The sequence below is a fragment of the Stigmatopora argus genome, chromosome 4 (genome assembly GCF_051989625.1).
Source record: "Stigmatopora argus isolate UIUO_Sarg chromosome 4, RoL_Sarg_1.0, whole genome shotgun sequence".
Lineage (NCBI taxonomy): Eukaryota > Metazoa > Chordata > Actinopteri > Syngnathiformes > Syngnathidae > Stigmatopora > Stigmatopora argus.
Window position 1 is genome coordinate 19,973,853 of NC_135390.1, and position 13,786 is coordinate 19,987,638.

General features: G+C 42.8%; 3 protein-coding genes across 4 annotated transcripts in view; 2 read left to right on the top strand and 1 right to left on the bottom strand.

Annotated features, from left to right (window-relative positions):
* arhgef5 (Rho guanine nucleotide exchange factor (GEF) 5) overlaps positions 1-6,795 on the bottom strand; it is a 23,320-nt gene extending 16,525 nt beyond the window's left edge. The window contains exons 1-3 of the mRNA XM_077597816.1: positions 6,548-6,795; positions 4,402-4,576; positions 606-2,649 (exon numbers count right to left, since the gene is read on the bottom strand). The gene's annotated coding sequence lies outside the window, so the exon portion shown is untranslated. The remainder of the gene's footprint in view (positions 1-605; positions 2,650-4,401; positions 4,577-6,547) is intronic.
* m6pr (mannose-6-phosphate receptor (cation dependent)) lies at positions 1,455-5,904 on the top strand. The gene is made up of 7 exons (XM_077597821.1): positions 1,455-1,761; positions 2,274-2,437; positions 2,506-2,678; positions 3,936-4,045; positions 4,174-4,304; positions 4,377-4,503; positions 4,838-5,904. Exons 1-7 carry the CDS (start codon positions 1,756-1,758, stop codon positions 4,958-4,960), a joined length of 834 nt encoding a protein of 277 aa, XP_077453947.1. The 5' UTR covers positions 1,455-1,755; the 3' UTR covers positions 4,961-5,904.
* phc1 (polyhomeotic homolog 1) lies at positions 6,421-13,243 on the top strand. 2 transcript variants are annotated; one of them, XM_077597819.1, is made up of 14 exons: positions 6,421-6,558; positions 7,501-7,646; positions 7,721-7,831; positions 7,900-7,965; positions 8,822-8,965; positions 9,047-9,199; positions 9,702-10,352; positions 10,411-10,540; positions 10,626-10,798; positions 11,139-11,202; positions 11,271-11,358; positions 11,529-11,700; positions 12,724-12,961; positions 13,040-13,243. In XM_077597819.1, the coding sequence occupies exons 2-14, from the start codon at positions 7,509-7,511 to the stop codon at positions 13,189-13,191; spliced, it is 2,280 nt and encodes a 759-aa protein (XP_077453945.1). In that variant the 5' UTR covers positions 6,421-6,558; positions 7,501-7,508; the 3' UTR covers positions 13,192-13,243. The 2 variants fall into 2 exon arrangements, with proteins under 2 accessions (XP_077453945.1, XP_077453946.1); XM_077597820.1 differs by having other exon boundaries at positions 6,431-6,558; positions 7,504-7,646.
* The last annotated feature ends 543 nt before the right edge of the window (positions 13,244-13,786 follow it).

Genomic DNA, 13,786 nt, shown 5'->3' on the forward strand with positions numbered 1-13,786 from the left:
GGATGTGAGCTAGGGAGTAGACATTTTGTTTTGTTTTAACCTTCGTAAACTGGATTTTGTTTCAAATACTGCAAAGTTTTTTTAATGTATTTATGCTGGCTATGTCAACACAAATACGATGTATTTTGTGATTTAATACAAATATTTGTTCAAAAATAAAAGGACTGTTGTTTGTGATCAAAATGGACTTGTAGTTTCATTGGGCTCTCGTTTCAGTTACATTTATCTGGATACAAATATCAAGCACACAAATCCGAGCATATAAATGCCCCATTTGATTGGAGACAGGCTTTTCTATTGTTACTGTTATTTCCACCGTTGTCTGTTAATAATTTCATGATTGTACTTTCCGCGGGAGCAAATTCTTGAGGAATGTTGCACATTCTTGGCAATGAACCGGATCCTGATGGATTGAAACTGATGCGCAAGAAAGCCAGAGCGAGGGTACGAGACTATATTTACTTCAATTTTGTATGATCATAAATTGTAAAACTCTGGGCCTTCATTTAGAAAGAGACATTTTAAAAGGTCAACATTCTCCAAGGAAATGTATTCAATTGCCGTTGACGTGAATAGTCTCACATGGTCATTTTATGCAAACTAACCTCTGTCTGTCCTTTTGTGTGATTCCCCAACACGAACGATTAGATCATGTGTCCCAGTCAATGGTCATGAATGACGTTACCTTCAAGATAAACTCAAAACAACAATGCTCTTAAAAAGTAAACAGGATAACTGTTAATCATACTAATCTTGTCAATTAAGGAAGGGGTGTCAAACATACGGCCCACAGGCCGACAGCAGCCCTCAAGGGAGTCCAATTCGGGGTTGTTCTGCCCGACAAGCAACTAGTAGGTCATTCATAGCTTACATACTGAATCACATTCTTATCTTTAGACATTGATGCCGTAGGAGCAGAAAGTTCCACTTTGCTCAGTTTTGTGATAGTTATTTTTGTTCCTTAGCCAGTCAAAATGGTCGTGCCAATGTGTCAAAAGAAAGTAGTCCAAACGTCCCAAAACCAACAAGAGCTGGCAGAAAGTCAATATTAAGTAAACTGAAATGGATTTGGATTAGAAAAACAACATATGCTTGTTAAATATGGCACTGAATTTAAGTTTTTGGAATGATGGGGGTTGAGCAGTGTGTTTGGCAATGTGTCCCACACCACAAAAGTGCTTGTTTGGAGCTTTTGGTTTGACGAGTAGAATGAGGAAATAAGAAAAGGATGCCAAGAACCAAACTGGTAAATTGCAGCATAGCCCAGGTGTCATGTAAATGTTTAATCTGATTCTGTAAAACGGATTTAAATTGAAAAGTTAAAGCAATAGACATGGTGGGAGTGGTTAGCATGGCTCCGGCGTAGTGCACTTTGCAGGGAATTGGAATGCAGCCTTTTTTAACACCTGTGGTCACCTGACTTGGCTTCAAGACTATCACGCCTATCATTGGTGGGTTTTATCACGTGATTAATGTTTAGTTTCACTTCCGCAGTTGCTTCGTCGTTGTATTCGCGTCATTTTAACCAGTCGAATGACGTGTAAAAATAGACTTCGAAGAGATTATCGACCTGTTAAAGAAGTCAAAGTGTTTTTAGCCCGGTAAAACAAGTATGTCATTATTTTTTGGGAGGACAAATGTGAAGCATTTCGTCTGTTAGGGCCAACCAGGAAGTGGATTAAACGGTGCATCACTACGCTTCAGTGGTAACTAACTGGCTACTTGGACGGGAAGCAGCTGCTAAAAACAGAAATAATGCAGGTAAGTTAAAATAGCATTAACATTGCTTACCATCTTATTAGTTGTTTTCTGTAGGCAAGCGCTTTCATTAATGCGTTCAGAGCTCGATACTAATATCAACGTTGCACTCCAGCGCTTGTTTACTAAATACACATCTTTAAGTGTATGAATTCCTAAATAGGTAAAGTTGGATTTTAGTAAAAAATTAAGGTATTGATTATACTGAAAATGATACGTATTTTACATGAAATATTCAAAGCCTTTAGAAAAATACAAGCTTGTTGCACATAGCGATATCCAAGAAATACCTTAAATAAATACTAGGGGGGGCGGGGTTGGTTGTCATAAACTTTACCCTCTCATGATGTTACTACCACTGCATCTTAGTTGTTCCTTTTTATACAAGGAGGGTAAATAAGTTGGGTTCAATTTGAAATATTAAAGACTGTTACTCAGTCCTCATACTTTTTAATGTATCTATGTAAACCTAGCTCCTTGAAATGTTGCATTATTGTTCTATTTTCATGTTACAGATGCTCAGAAATTCTATTGGAGATTGTCTCCTGGTGTGGATAGTGGCGGTCCAGCTGTTCCCGCTAGTGTACGCTAACAACGTCACCAAAAACTGCAAACTCAACTTCGAGACAGAGTCGGAACGGAAAGCCCTCGACCGAATAGAGCCACTCGGCCACAGGAAGTAAGTTGGGGATGGGGTGGCCACAAAAAAAAAAACACAAAAACTCACTTGGATCTTCCTCATGATAGCTTTTCAGCAGACTTCCTTATCGGAGAGGACAAGTACACGTACGTGTTTCAGTTATGCGGCGACGCTGGCGGCGTTCCCGGAGCTGGCATCGTTCAAGTGAAGGTCCAGAAAACGGAGCAGAAGAGTGTCACCATTGTTGGCCTCTACAATTCAACAGAAGTCATTGGAGGAAGTAAGTTGCTGTTAATGTCCACTCATTGCACTTATTAGGCAATCTCTGCCATTTGATTTCTGAATACAGTAACCCTTTCAGACTTACCTGAACTCATACTACAAGTATGTCTACTTGTACTACCGTATTTTCACGACTATAAGGCGCACCTAAAAGTCTTAAATTTCCTCCAAAATAGACAGGGTGCCTTATAATCCAGTGCGCTTTATATATGGACCAATACTAAAATTGTTATCACAATAAAATAAATCAGTCGATAGGGTACACCATCCTCTACAACTCTAACAACTACGGCAAGCAGCCCCGACTCTACTATTTTCCCCGTAGAAAAAGTACTGCGCAGTGACTGCTGGGATATATAGTTCTTTTGTCAATACACCCAGTATGACGGCGAGCACACTAATTTGGTGCTCGCGTCATTCCGGCTGGATTTACAAAAGAACTCCTGCCGCTAACTACTAGCTAGCTACTATTTGCGAATGGATTGTGGCCTGGACATCGACATCAACACAGCTTTACGAACGGTGGCAGGCAGTGTTAGGCTAGTTACGCTAGCTACTAGCTAGCTACTATTTGCGAATGGGTTGTGGCCTGGACATCGACATCAACACAGCTTTACGAACGGTGGCAGGCAGTGTTAGGCTAGTTACGCTAGCTACTAGCTAGCTACTATTTGCGAATGGGTTGTGGCCTGGACATCGACATCAACACAGCTTTACGAACGGTGGCAGGCAGCGTTGGTGTAATTACGCTAGCTACTAGCTAGCTACTATTTGCGAATGGGTTGTGGCCGCCTGGGCGAACGTGTCTGCTTGCACGGTTGTTCGAGCTTTTGCCAAAGCCGGCATCATTTCTGTGGAGCCACATGGCAATGACGGTGACTCTGAGAACGAAGAGAGGGGACCCGGCGTTTTCGATGACACATTTAGACAATTGTTCAATTCGGACACAAAAAAATGAGGATTTTGATGGATTTGTGGGTGATGATGACGTGAGTAAGTTGTAAAATGGCTAAATAAAGTACAACCGAACTCAGTTTTGCTTCCATTGCCTTTTTAAAAACATGTTTTTAGCGTGTGGGTGTAGCGTGTATGTTTAAGCTGGTGTATGTTTTGCCATGCCTGGCTGCGTCTATAAAAACGGTGTCCTTTGTGTGTGTCAAATACAGAAATAGCACTCGTTACTGACACTGCGGCTTAAAATGCGATGCGCCGTATAGTCGTGAAAATACGGTACATGTTGTCGTCTTCCCAACAGCCGATTACGTGTGGCTTTCCTATGGCAACGGGGAAAAATATGACAACCACTGCTCCCAAGAACAGAGGAAAGCCTTTGTCATGATATTTTGCAACAGGAATATCGACGTGGTGAGTAGGTACATTCAAACGTTGTCAAACGTTATCAAGTTTTTCCAAGGGGAAATAACCTCAAATAAAAAGATGTATCTGAGAATTAACCACACAAAAGCCTTGTGAAAGCCATCTTGCTTTTCCAGGGGCAACTCGAGGTGGTACAGGAAAACAGAGAACGGAAGCAGAACTGCTTCTACTTGTTCAAACTGGAGTCCAGTGCCGTGTGCCCGCCTATGGAACATAAACTTAGCGCGGGTTCCATCATACTCATCATGTGAGTACTACATTATGGGATGTGACATATTACGGAAGTGAGTCAGTTATCAATTCTCACATCTTGTTACAGCGGCTTCTGCCTAGTGGCTGTTTACCTCATCGTTGGGTTCCTCTACCAGCGTCTCGTCATCGGGGCCAAAGGCATGGAGCAGTTTCCCAACTATGCTTTCTGGGTGGAGGTCGGCAATCTCTCCGCCGTAAGTCCAACTCCCGGGCACCGAGTAGGATGTCACATTGTCAACTATCGTATTTTCCGACTATAAGTCGCACCTGTCCATAAAAAAACATATTGCATAAAAAGACAAAATACACACATAACATACTTTTCCAGTTAAAAGGTAGGTTTTTTTTTCCAATATCAATTTTCTTCTTTGAAAAACTACACACACACACACACACAACGGAAATGATAGTACTTTCAATTCAATAATATTAACTGTTTGTCTGCATTCTCACCCTCTTGCTACTGTGACAATGAAATTTCCCGGATACGGGAAGAATAAAGTTATCCAATCCAATCGGTCTTCACAGGACGGCTGCGATTTTGTGTGCCGTTCGCGGGACCGGGACGAGACCCCAACTTACAGGGGAGTTTCAACGGAGCCTTTAGATGAGGAACCGGAAGAGCGAGATGACCACTTGTTACCGATGTGACATCGCCCTTCATTGATTGATTTTTTTATTTTTATTTTTTCCCCCTACACTTTGTGACCTTTCTGATGGCTTTGAAACTGCTTGTAGGCAAACTCAGTTCTCATACCGGTTTCAGTGCACCTCTTTTGGATGTTCGATGCGATAATAACAGTGAGGCGTTTTTTTGTTTTTTGTTTTTGGGGGACGAAATCGCCAAAGTTTGCGTTTTGCATATTCACACTACTACAGTATTTAGTCTTTTTGTTCCCTGCTGATGTCTGAAATTCAATGTTTAGGTTATGAAATTGCTGTTTCTTTCGTAACTTTTAAGTTAGGGTCACTTGCATAATGTGAATGTTTAAGTGCAGCCACGTTAAACCCTTTTTTTATTATATTATTATTTTAAACATGCTGTTCTATTTCAAGTCACAAACTGTTAGTTACTTATGCGACCTACAAATGTATTGTATGATTAGAATATGCAAACCCCAATGTTTTACCTCACAAAAAGCAAGTGTAAAAAACAAATAAAATAGATTTTAATATGATATATGCACTTTCATAGCAAATTACCAAAGCTGATGGAGAAAAAAAACATTTAAACTGCTGTTAACTGTTGGCTAATGAAATGAATGAGGAAAAAAATGGTTTCTAGATGCAAATAATTTGAAAATTGTAGCAAATTCAGCACTTGCTCTGTATTGTAAGCCGTACTAATATTCTTTATTGTTGAATAGAGTACGTAGGGAACTGGTTTAGTTTTCTGTTAAAATGATTCATTGTTTTGTTTGCATAAAAGTTATTCCCATACTGTGTGTTATAATCAATCGATTTCCTGTATCTGAAATTTGTTAGCAACCCTGAAAACGGAAAAGGGGACTGTTTTGGTCGCAACAGTTTGTACTTTTTGTGACATTTCTGCATGTAGCAATGTTTGAATAAAAATACTTCATGTATTGCAAGAATCTTTTTCTCTTATCTCAAATACATATTTATACTTTGTTTACAATGTGGCGCTCAGTTATGGTGGCCATTTTACCCAGAGTATTGTTTGTGTAAATTGAAATGGATTGGACGTCTATTGCCGTCAATATAGGTGATTTCACTTGTAATTTCCCTCCTTTGCAAACTACTACAATACAGTGAGGATGATTAATATTTTGGAATAGATAGTCCACTGTAGTTACCACTGTCCTTGAAAAGGTTAAATTTGGAAATGCCAACCCTCCCAGTTCAGATAGAGTTGGACTTTTACCCAAAAATGGCAGTCATTTGATTGCGGTTTACATTTTGGGCGAATAACCCCTTTTAAACAAACAAAGTTTGGTTTGTTTTTACACGGTTTCAGGTTTGACACTCAGATTGTATAATGTACGTCGAAATGTTAGATGTAACGTTGTGTACTCTCTAATAGAGGGCAGTATACATTTCTCCTGGCATTTATAAGCAGCAAAAATCGAAGCGACGAAGAAAAAAAATCGACCTGTTGGGGGCGGATTTTTTTTCTTTATGGAGCCAAAAAGCCGATGAAAGGCTCGGAGTCAGCGTTTGAAAACTGATTGGAAGCATCTAATTTCATGGAAATAGGAATAAAAGTAGCACACTTACCAAGAAAAGAGGTACAAACACAAACAAGCTGTTTGAGACGCCGACCGATGACTTCTTGCATGGATGGTCGCCGTGTAGCTTCCAATGCTAACTAGCTACTCTCACCAAATAGGCTTATTATCTACGTTTCAACTTTTGCTACGGCCATGAAAGCTCATCTTTAACTCCTTTTAAACTGCTATCTTGGTATAATTTCACGATCATATCTGTCTATTATACACATTTGCTTGCTAACCTTTTACTTGACCGGACGAGTGATGTGCTTTCTAGTTCGACGCGTATAAATCGGCTTTCTGCGAAAATCTTAGGTGTTTTTTTTTTTTATAATGATTGAGATGTACGTGAACGCATCATCAATGAAGTGAAGTTAGCTCGGTTAGCTAAAGTAGATAGCATCGACCAAGAATATAAATATCGCCTATTTTGTGGGTTCATTGCAGCATCAGCACCAAAAAATATATATAGCATGTCGAAATAGACATGATTAGACTTTAACAAACTATGTACTAAAGGATTTACCAGAATTGATAGACGTCCAATCCATTTTGACTGGTAGATGTTGGCAACGATGATTAATTAACTGGATTCATGGGTCACCTGTGACATGATCTTTCACATCCTGTACTGGCCGATTAAATCGTATCAAATACAAGGATGATACATGTTATCTTAATTTATTTCATTACGCCTTTTAACAATACTGAACTGGCACAAGCACTTCAAACGTAAAAAGACATTCCCAGACAACTAACCACATAAAATAAATTTAAAAAAAAAAACCAACTTATTTTAAAACACCACAATTTCCGACTCAAGTTAAAAATGAACTACGATCTCCCGGTCTCCTCTACTGGCTAACTCGGAATATATGCCCACAAATAAGGGAAGAGCTTTAAACTAGGAGGATTAGATGAGTTGGGGATGTCATGTCACTGCTTTTTCTTGTGTTCTAGCAGCTAACATGGAGACAAATGAGGACCAAAACAACAACACCAGCACCAGCAATACCGCCACCACCAACGGGAACCCTCAGACCAGTAGAACCTCCCGGGCGCCGCAGATAGCCCACATGTCCCTCTACGAGCGGCAGGCCGTACAAGTGAGCACCGCGGTCGGCTCTTCCGTAAATTCCAATGAAATCTGTCCTCCCATTTTGACTGCGTTCTTCGTTAGGCTCTCCAAGCCTTGCAAAGACAACCCAACGCTGCGCAGTACTTCCAGCAACTCATGCTTCAACAGCAGATTAGCAATGCTCAGCTGCACAATTTGGCGGCTGTCCAGCAGGTAAACTGAGGACGACATTTAGCGATTAAAAAAAACAAATGTACTAATTTCTTCTCTTTTTCAACCAGGCGACACTTGCAGCAAGTCGCCAATCGAACACACCAAGCAGCAGCATCTCACAGGCGACCACCACTGTACGCTTCATTATACAGTGGTACCTCGAGATACGAGCGGAGGAGACTTTTTGCACCGGTGAATCGTAATATAACATAAACAAATTTAAATGAACTTGGATTACGATGCAGACACACTCAAAAATAAGTTGAATCTAACCTTACACTAAACTTAATTCTAATTTTGTTTTACATTTTTATACCTTCTCCTGGCCGGGTTGGCTGTTTGCCCCGCCTCCACCCTCACGTCTATCGGTGGGCTGCTTGCTGTTGTATTCCCTTCAAAATATTCCGAAAATGATGCACACAAATGTCCTCACAATAGGATAACGCACGACCACCTGCCAACGAGAAGTAGTCTTGAATTAGCGATTGCTCCGCTAACGGGAGCTAACAGGCTAAAGGGGGAAAAACACTGAAAAAATGCAACGCTCCGCCCAGTGCTCGCAGAGACATTACAAAGAGGGAGTTGCGACCAGAGACATTACAAAGAGGGAGTTGCAAGCCAGTGCCCCTGATGTTCTTATGAGCAGCCAACGAGAAGTAATATATACTACTCGTATTAGCGATCACTCCGTATTTCGCGCTGAGTGACGGAAAAAAAACACTGAAAAAAATGCAACGCTCCGCCCAGTGCTCGTAGATATCTGTTATACACGAAAGAGATGCGGCAAAAAAGACAGTGCACTAAAATGATAAATAGCCTCTCATGTCTTGGCCACCTGGCTTTCTCGTATCTCGAAATTTTTCTCGTATCTAGAGATAATTATTTGCTCGAAATTTTACTCGTATCTCGAAATGCTCGTATGTCGAGGTACCACTGTAATGACATCATTTGTTTAAAACATTTTTTAAAATGATTTTTACATGACCCCAGGTGAATCTCAGCACCACTTCAGCAGGGGGAACCGTGAGCACCCCTCGCCCCCACGGGCCGGCCACCTCCGCGACAACGACCACCCTCAACCAGTCGGTGTTGTTGGGGGGGAACTCGTCAGGTCAGGGGCAGATGTACCTCCGGGTGTGTTGAATGAGCGGGTACCCGTCTTGATAAAGTTTATTTTTTTTTTCAATTATTAAGCCTAAGAAACGTGTTTTTCAGGTGAACCGTTCTCTTAGGGCGCCGCTGGCCTCTCAGCTCATCTTCATGCCAGGTGGCACGGCAACAGCCACTGTGACCACGGTGGCTCAAACCCAGCAACAGCAGCAGACTGAAGCTCCTACCTCAATCAACGCTCACTCCGACAGTGATCAGGTTGGAGCAATTTCAAACTTTAGTAACATTTAGCGGCCCGCTAGGTTTATAAAACCTGCATAATGTCCACCTTATGTTACATTTTTGAGTACATTTCATGCAATTAGAGAAAATGGTTTAGTTTAGGGGGAGGCTGTGAAAGTGAAAAAATGACGCAGAGTTGCCAAACGTAGAAAAATGTTCGTAGCGTGTAAAAAAATTAAGGTACATTTGATCTCTTGGCGTGCTTTTCAAATAGTTCATTGATCATCCTTGCAAAGAAATAAACGCAAAGCAACCAAAACATGTTAACGCACAGATTTCTGGAAAAAATAAATCAAATCAAAAAAATATGTCCATGCTAATTTGAGGCATATAGGACAATTCCGTTGTATCCTGTTGATTTAGGGGGCATTTTCAGGTCACCTGCTGATTTCGAAGCATTTCTATGTGCGAGTTTTGGGTAAACGTATTAAACTAAACTTCATTCTCAGTTAATCCGATGACTTCTTTAACATTCCAGGTCCAGAATCTGGCATTACACTGCGTGTCCACTCCCAGGGCGGTCGCCGTCAAATCCGAGCTCCCCGACAGAAAAGAGGCGGGCAACTTTCCTCCGATTCAACCCCAACAACAATCGGGAAAATCCTCAGCCGTCAAAGGCGGCAACCACCCCGCGTTGAGCGCCCCCCCACCCGGCGGCGCCGCCGCCTCGGTGGCCCCCTCCGCCACCTCCTCTCCGGCGCTCCCGCTTTCCCAGCTCCTGCTGTCGCCCTCCGCCGGCCCCGTCATCCTGGTGCCCACCTCCAACGTGCCTACCTCCACCCAAGGCTACTCCCTCGGCACGGTAACGGCCAAGGCTAACATCAACACTCAGACTCTGGTGGTGCAGCCGCTGCAGCAGGCCGGCGCCGACAAAGGCCCGGTACCCATCCAACCCAAAACGGTGCAGGGACACCGCTTACCCGTGCAGGTGTCTCCCCGGCAACCGCTCCCTATTCTCCCGGCGCCGCCTAGCAACAGCGGCCACAACCCGCCACACATCCCCGTGCAGCTAGTGGGAGCCAGGCAGTGCGTAGCGGGTAGCGTGCAAGCCGTCGCCCTGGCGCAAGTGCGAAACGTCGCCACCCAGGAAAACGTCCACGGCCCCGCTAATAACTCCTCTACAACGGCGGTAAGTTCGCTCGTCGTTATTTGTGCCAGATCGACGTCAATGAAACTTGTTCTGCCAGAATAAGTCCACCAACGGCTCCTTGAAGAGAAAGTCAGACTTTGACGCGCCAAGCGAGAGCAACGCGGGATCGTCCGAAGCGGCGCCGATGAAAGAAGCCACTCCTAATTTGACTCTGGCAAAGGAGTCAGGTAGTAGCGGCGGGAATGTCACCAAAATCTTCAAAGCCTTAAAGCCGGAACGATCAATCTTTTCTTCTATTTTTTGTTTCAACAGCTCCTCCTTCCGCGGCATCAGTCTCGCTGCCTCCCGCCTTGTCCCTGCCGCTATCGAGAGGGGGCCACGGCGACAAAGAGCGGCCGCCGCTCCCTCAAGCGGTGGTCAAACCTCAAGTCCTAACGCACCTCATCGAGGGCTTTGTCATCCAGGAGGGGGCGGAGCCTTTCCCTGTGAGAGTTTTTTTCAGTCAAATTATCATGCTACAAAAGTGCCCATCAGGGAGACCAACCCCGCCCGCCCGCGGGCTGTATCGAACCCCCTGGCGGGTCACTTCCAGCCCACGAGCCACATGTTTGACACCTACGGCCAAAACTATTGGGCTGTAATTAGAAAATACCACTCATCTCCATGATTACTCACCCACTTTCCACTTATCATTAACCGAGAAACAAAAAAAATGGTGCTACAAACGTTTCATTTTAATTACTCGGACATACACGCTTCTAGTCTAATGTGCATAATCAAAGTATTTTTTTTTTCTTTTCTTTTTTTCCTGTTTTATCCCGTAAGGTGGCCGGACTACTCAAAGATCGCGACTTCGCCCTGGGCGCCCGTGCCGAAAACGGCCCACCTTGTAAGTAAGGTTTCAAAGCACAGATTTAGTTTTTGACATCCATGCTAACATTTCGAAACATTTTGCAGTGTTGAAATGTGAGTACTGCTTAAGCCTGGCGCCAGCCGGCCAGTTTCGAGGAACAAAAAGATTCTGTTCCAACACTTGTGCTAAAAGGTAAATACATCTTCTTTTTTTTGGGACATCTACCACCGTTAATGTAAAGTCTAGTTGGCGTAGCGTGTTTGGTAAACACGCTAACCACAAGCCAAGTCAAACGTGTTTGTCGAGTCAGGAGTTCTCACCTTCCCTTTTGGATCCATCCGCTCTCGCTCTGTTCCAAAAAGGTACAACGTCAGCTGCAGTCAACACTACAAGTCGAGTAGAGGGAGAAATGGCGGCGTGACCCCAGCGCCGCCTCCACCGGCGCACGAGAACGCCGTCAGGCGCCGCGGACCACCTCGACGAAGCAGCGCCAGCAACGGTGGGAAGTTGTCTGGACGGCTCCCTAATGTCAAGGTAACAAAACAAAACAAAAAAATCAGACTCCACTTTTTAAAAGAGGAGGTTTTGACCTAATTAATAAGAAAATCATCTCAGCTTATTAATGACATGTGAAGAAGCATTTTGCTATGAACTTTCATCCCCGAGTAGAATTGTTGAATTTTTAAAATGAGTAGAAAAGGAACATTGAACTCAAATGATCGCGTCTAGCTCCTCCCATTTGAAAAAGATTGAACGTCGGTTTCCGTCGGTAGGTGTTTTCATTATTCATTTCACTTTTACAAACGACCACAACACACATTCTGACCTGACCTGGGAGTGGATGAAGTATGCTAATGATAACTTTTGAATAGATGTCCAATTTAGTGACCACATCCCTAAAAATGTTAAAATACATTGCACATGTCTGCCTTTTGAAATTTCCTAAAGACAATCTTTCGTAAGAAACAGTCCAGATCCTACTCTTAGAAAATGTAATTTTTGCAAATTTTCACCTCGTAAGGGTGTAACAATGGATTTGGATCGAAATTTACCCTTAAGATCAGGGGTCGGGAACCTTTTTGACGGAGAGAGCCATAAACAATTCATATTTTCAAATGTTGTTCTTTGAGAGCCATACTCAAAAATGAAATGTAAAAATACACTAAAATATGTGCTATTTGTAGTAATATCCCCATTTTTATTGTCCAAACGTTATCTGAGATCTTTGGACAAGATTGTTGCGCTGTAGCTAATCAATGATAATCAATGGGAGTATGAAAGAAATGAAAAAAAATGTTTAAAGCCGCACTAAAATTAGTGTCGGCGCCACAATGATAAACATAACGCTCCGATTGATGTATTCAGGACTCAGCTCTCTTAACAGCAGTTCCCATATTTTACCTCACAGTTTAGAGAGCCATATGCACCTATCAAAAGAGCCACATATGGCTCCCGAGCCATAGGTTCCCTACCCCTGCTTAAGATGGTCAAACTTGTCATCTCAGAGTCATTTCATCAAAAAGAAAGACTCCCTCACGTTAGATGTGAATATTTTAGAGCCACTCGGACTCCAGCCGCTCGGAGGAGGCGTCGAGCGACGGCGACGCGGAAGAAGAACAGGACACGCCTTCGCTCTCTCCCAGCTCATCGCATTCCAGAGGCGATCTTAACAACGTGCCCCAGTCGGACGCCTCGGCTCCGGGGAGCCTCCCCATGGAGACGGGCGGCTTCCTGTCAACCACTCCCGCCCAGTGGAGCGTGGAAGAAGTGTTTCGCTTCATCTCGTCACTTCAAGGTTAGACCGCCGACACTTATTATTATAATTTTACTTTTTGTTTGTTCACACGTTAAAATGTTGTTGTTTTTTTCCCAGGTTGCGAGGAACTTGCCGCTCACTTCCTGTCCCAGGAAATCGATGGGCAAGCTCTTCTGCTCCTACGTGAGGATCACCTCATCTCCACCATGAACATCAAGTTGGGTCCTGCGCTCAAGATTTGCGCCTCTATTAACAGTCTGCGCGAGTGAACGGGGCTTTGACTTGGGGCTAAAATTAACAGTTTACATTCTGGACCATGAATGTGTCAATGTTTTTTTTTTTCCTGTATGTACTAGTGCAAGGGTGTCAGACTCGGGTTGGTTCGCGGGCCGCTTTAACGTCAACTTGATTTCACGTGGGCCGGACCATTTTAGATATATTTAGAATTTTTTTAATAATTTGATTAAAAGAACTGGTTTAAAACCCTGAATATTCCGTTTTTATAGATCTAAAACGATGTTAATTTTAGCTTTTTTTTTTTAAATATATTTTTAGATTTTCCAAAATAATTTTTGAACTAAAAACACAGAAAAAAATTACAATTATGATATAAAAAAGGGAAAATCAGGAAATTTAATATACATCTATACTCTTCATTTTAATTTGATCCTAAAACAAAGTGGGCACTCATGATTTACTTTCCCGGCCCACACAAAATGATGCAACAGGCCAGATTTGGCCCCCGGGCCACCACTTTGACAACGTGTACTAGTGTGTTTAACCCATGTTAATTAACAGCCATAGATGTCCAATCCGTTTTCACTGGCAAAACAGATTGGCGGTCTATCGCCTTCAATGGCAGCC

Bases quoted from the DNA above. Each gene is read 5' to 3' on its own strand.
- m6pr (XM_077597821.1), top strand. The intron at 4,046-4,173 runs GTGAGTAGGTAC...TTGCTTTTCCAG, and splicing joins GCAACAGGAATATCGACGTG to GGGCAACTCGAGGTGGTACA. The intron at 4,504-4,837 runs GTAAGTCCAACT...CGGTCTTCACAG, and splicing joins AGGTCGGCAATCTCTCCGCC to GACGGCTGCGATTTTGTGTG.
- phc1 (XM_077597819.1), top strand. From the start codon at position 7,509: ATGGAGACAAATGAGGACCAAAACAACAACACCAGCACCAGCAATACC. The intron at 8,966-9,046 runs GTGTGTTGAATG...CGTGTTTTTCAG, and splicing joins AGGGGCAGATGTACCTCCGG to GTGAACCGTTCTCTTAGGGC. The intron at 9,200-9,701 runs GTTGGAGCAATT...TTAACATTCCAG, and splicing joins CTCACTCCGACAGTGATCAG to GTCCAGAATCTGGCATTACA.